This window comes from Lipotes vexillifer, unplaced genomic scaffold, assembly GCF_000442215.2.
Source record: "Lipotes vexillifer unplaced genomic scaffold, Lipotes_vexillifer_v1.1 scaffold12, whole genome shotgun sequence".
NCBI lineage: Eukaryota > Metazoa > Chordata > Mammalia > Artiodactyla > Lipotidae > Lipotes > Lipotes vexillifer.
Window position 1 is genome coordinate 1,792,411 of NW_006796716.1, and position 3,728 is coordinate 1,796,138.

General features: G+C 54.5%; 1 protein-coding gene across 1 annotated transcript in view; it reads right to left on the reverse strand.

Annotated features, from left to right (window-relative positions):
• Positions 1 to 3,728, reverse strand: part of ELN (elastin) — a 32,300-nt gene that overhangs the window by 24,737 nt on the left and 3,835 nt on the right. The window contains 2 exon segments of the mRNA XM_007472022.1: positions 199 to 228; positions 1,208 to 1,258. Of these exon segments, the coding sequence (XP_007472084.1) occupies positions 199 to 228; positions 1,208 to 1,258 (81 nt within the window).

Here is a 3,728-nt window from a genome sequence, read left to right on the forward strand (position 1 = left end):
GAGGCCAGGGGGAGGGCCTTAGGGGACTCGTGAGTTCTAGTTCTTAGACAAATCCCTCCCCACTGGATGCTCGGTCTGTGAAATGAGGGGTCCCTTGATGTCTGGGCCTACTGAGGTTCTGAGGTCTGAGCATGTATGTGGACTAGAGCGAGACCGAGACCCCATCGCTGAGGAACCAAGTTTGGTGTCTGAGCTCACCTCCTACTCCCAGGCCTCCGAGACCAGCGCCTGTGTTGAGGGGAGAGAGAGAGAGAGAGAGAGAGAGAGAGAGAGAGAGAGAGAGGGGACCATCAGGGCCCCTGCCAGGAAGCCATCCATTGACCCTGGTCAAATCCACCGCTGCCTAGCCATATGACCTCGGGCCAGCCTTGACCTCTGTGAGCCTCTGTTTCCTCATGCATCTCATCGGGGAAACAGCTGTGTGCCTGTGTGTACCTGGGAGTGTGCTGGTAGCTGCCCTCACTTCCATGTTGGTTCTGAACACTCAGACACTTTGTAAGTATTGAAAATATTAGTTTTGATGTTTCAATCTACTTTAAGACATTATGCTGGTTTCTAAATTAAAAGAAAAATTGTAAAGCAATTATAGTCTAATAAAGATGTTAAAAAAAGAAACTACGCCCCCCGCCCCCCCCATGCCATTGAGTTAATATTCTGCCCATTTTCTTTTTTTGGAGGGGGCCCAATCTCCATCTGCACCTAGTCCTTGCTTTTATGTTGTTTTTACTTGAAAATCACTTTACCATGTTACCTGACAGATAGCATATTCATAATTTTTAGTAGTTGCATCATATAGGTTTATTTAATCACACCCTCCAGTCAGGTGGGTTTCTTGTTTGCATTTTTGCAAGGAACATTCCTACGAACCTTGGGGCAGATGGTTCTTTTTCTCTTCTTTTCAATTATTTCCTTTGAATGGGTTTCCAAGAGTGAGGTGAATGGTTCGAAGACTAAAACAGCAGGGATCGGTGAGGCGGCCACTTTCCGACAGTCTCACAAGCATTGCGTTTCATCTCTCAGAAAATTTGTGCTCTTAATAGTTGTAAAATAGCATCATGTAACTGCTTTTTAAAATAGGAGTAACTTATGGGTCCTCTGGGGTAGGTGCGCCAATGTTCTTCCCTTCCACAGTGTCACAATGTGCATCTCTTGCAAATGTAATCACCATCTGTCTTACCTGGGAGTGTGACAATTTCATGTACGTTACCTGGGTAGAAGACGCCTCCAGGCACTCCACCAGGAACAGCCCCTGGGACCCCTGGAATGAAGTAGGTAGAGATCCTCATTAGCCAGAATGAATAAAAGCATGCTAACGATAAAGATAATGATGGTGATAATACTGCTGTCTGCAAAGCAATTTAGGTTGACTAAGCAAATAATGTTTACAAAACATTTTCCCATTCATGCTCCTCAGAATGGCCTGGTGAGGTTGGAAGGGCAGGGATTATTATCTTCATGTTAACAGATGTGAAGTCAGGCTCAGAGAGGTTAAGGGATGTGCGGGGAGTCACACAGGTGGAAAGAGATCGAGCCTGGATTCAAAGCCAGGCTACTCCTCTGAGCATAACGGTTTGCACTGCATTACCTGGAGAGAGCCTGGCATGGGGCTGGGTCTGAGCACCTTTTGCTGGGCAGCCAAGCCTCTCCAGCCCTGAGTGGCACGGGAGGGGGCCAGAGTTGTGTGAGGGCAGGCCGGACTGTGACAGGGAGCGGTAAGGAATTGTGGCTGCTGCCGACAAAAGTGCAGCCATTCCCACGCTGAGAGGACGGCGTGAGGTCCGCGTCCTCAGCCACCGGGCAGCAGTGGTTGGGTGGTGCTCTGGCTGTCTGACACAGAGCTGTCTAAGGAGGCGCCGGGGCCCAGAGGGGGACACCATGAATGAGCAAAGTGAATAGTTTCCTAAGGAAAAGCTAATTCACTGGCCAGTCCAGGGGCTGTCTGCCCAGCTCAGATCACGAGTTCAGCCCCCACGGACCAGTGAAGCTCTCACCGGGGAATACTGTGATTCAGGGCCCCAGACCCAGCCTGCACGTAGTCATGGCAACAGACAATCCTGGTGCAGACCAGGCCCCGACTGCACCGCCACAGAACGGCCCCAGCCTTGACAAGCCGCCTTGCCGGTGCCCCAGCCCGGGCCCCAGCACCACCCTGCTGAATGGGGCGTGGACTGGGTTGGAGGACAGTGTTGGGCAGCTCCGCAGTGTGCCCAGCAGACATCCGGCCTGCTGGCCCCAGGGCCCTGTCAGCCTAAGCCATGGCCCAGCAGGGTGGAGGATGCCAAGCTGTCATGGCCACCCCGTGCCAAAGCCCCGGCGCCACCCCCCTACCTCCCCCCCGGGCCTGAGGTCCCCCAGGCACTGCAACCCAGGCCTGGAGTGTCTAAGCAATCTGCTCAGAGCCTCAGGGGCTCAGGGCAGTGGCCCCAGGAGGCTGGGCCTGCTGGGAATGAGCGCCTGGGTCCTGTCATCGGCTGCCAAGTGCACACATGGTCCGCCCCAGGCCTTTGATGCCTTCTCTGGCTCTGGCCTCCGGCTCGGAGCTCTGAGCTCTGTCTCTTATGTGCCTTTCTCTGCCTCGGCCTCTCTCCCTCCTCCCCTTTCTCTCTCTCTAACCCTCTGCTCCAGGGCAGACTGCAGGAACGACATGGTGGGTGGAGGGAGCAAGGGGCTCAGGATGGACCCATCTGTGTCTACCCCTCTAATCTTGGCTGTGCCACTTCTTGCCATCTGTGTGACCTCAGGCAAGTCACTTGACCTCTCTGAACCTCAGTTTCCTTTGTAGCAACGTGGGGCTGATAACTGCTGCCTTGCCAGGTTGTTGCGAGTTGGCAAAGAGTTCAAGAGACCTGTCCTACCCTGGGCCTGGCACTCGGTGACGCTTGAAAAAAAGGTGACACTTTGTTTCCACTTCACTGCACAGTACATGGCCTAAGGCCAGGTATACGGTAGGTGTTCAATAAAGGATAGGTGGGGGCTTCCCTGGTGGCGCAGTGGCTGGGAGTCCACCTGCCGATGCAGGGGACACGGGTTCGCGCCCCGGTCCTGGAGGATCCCACGTGCCGCGGAGCGGCTGGGCCCGTGAGCCATGGCCGCTGAGCCTGCGCGTCCGGAGCCTGTGCTCCGCAACGGGAGAGGCCACAGCAGTGAGAGGCCCGCGTACCGCCAAAATAAATAAATAAATAAATATATAAATAAATAAAGGATGGGTGAGTTAGGTGGAGGGGAGACAAGGAGGTTGCCTGTGGCTCTGGTCTGACCTGTTCCATCCCCAACCAGCCTAAGGGTCTCCCCACCTCGGGCTGGCCTGGCTGAAGCCCCACTTCCTCTCCTGGGGTTCTGTTGCCTGACCAGTGGCCAGGCCCCTCCTGGGCCTGCCAGCCCCTTCTCTGCTTCTTCTGTCCCGAGCTCTTTCTTCTCCCTACTCTCCACCCCCACGATTCAGATCCCAACAGTGTTTGCCAGACCCCGTTCCTGAAGCATGACGGCCTGGGGAGCCAGGGGTTTTGATCCCCATTTTGCACTGAGGAAATAGGGAAGGATTAGTGGGTGTAAAGGATCCGCGCCTGGCCTCTCTTCAAGTGCAGGAGAGGTAAGAATAGAATAAGACAGTAGTTGATCAAAGGCCTTCGAAAGGCAGCAGCCTCCTCTCCTGCCCCATCATGGGAAGGGGCATCCTCCTTCCCACCTTCCCTCCTTGGCCTGAGAAGTTCCTCCTGCCAGGAATGGCC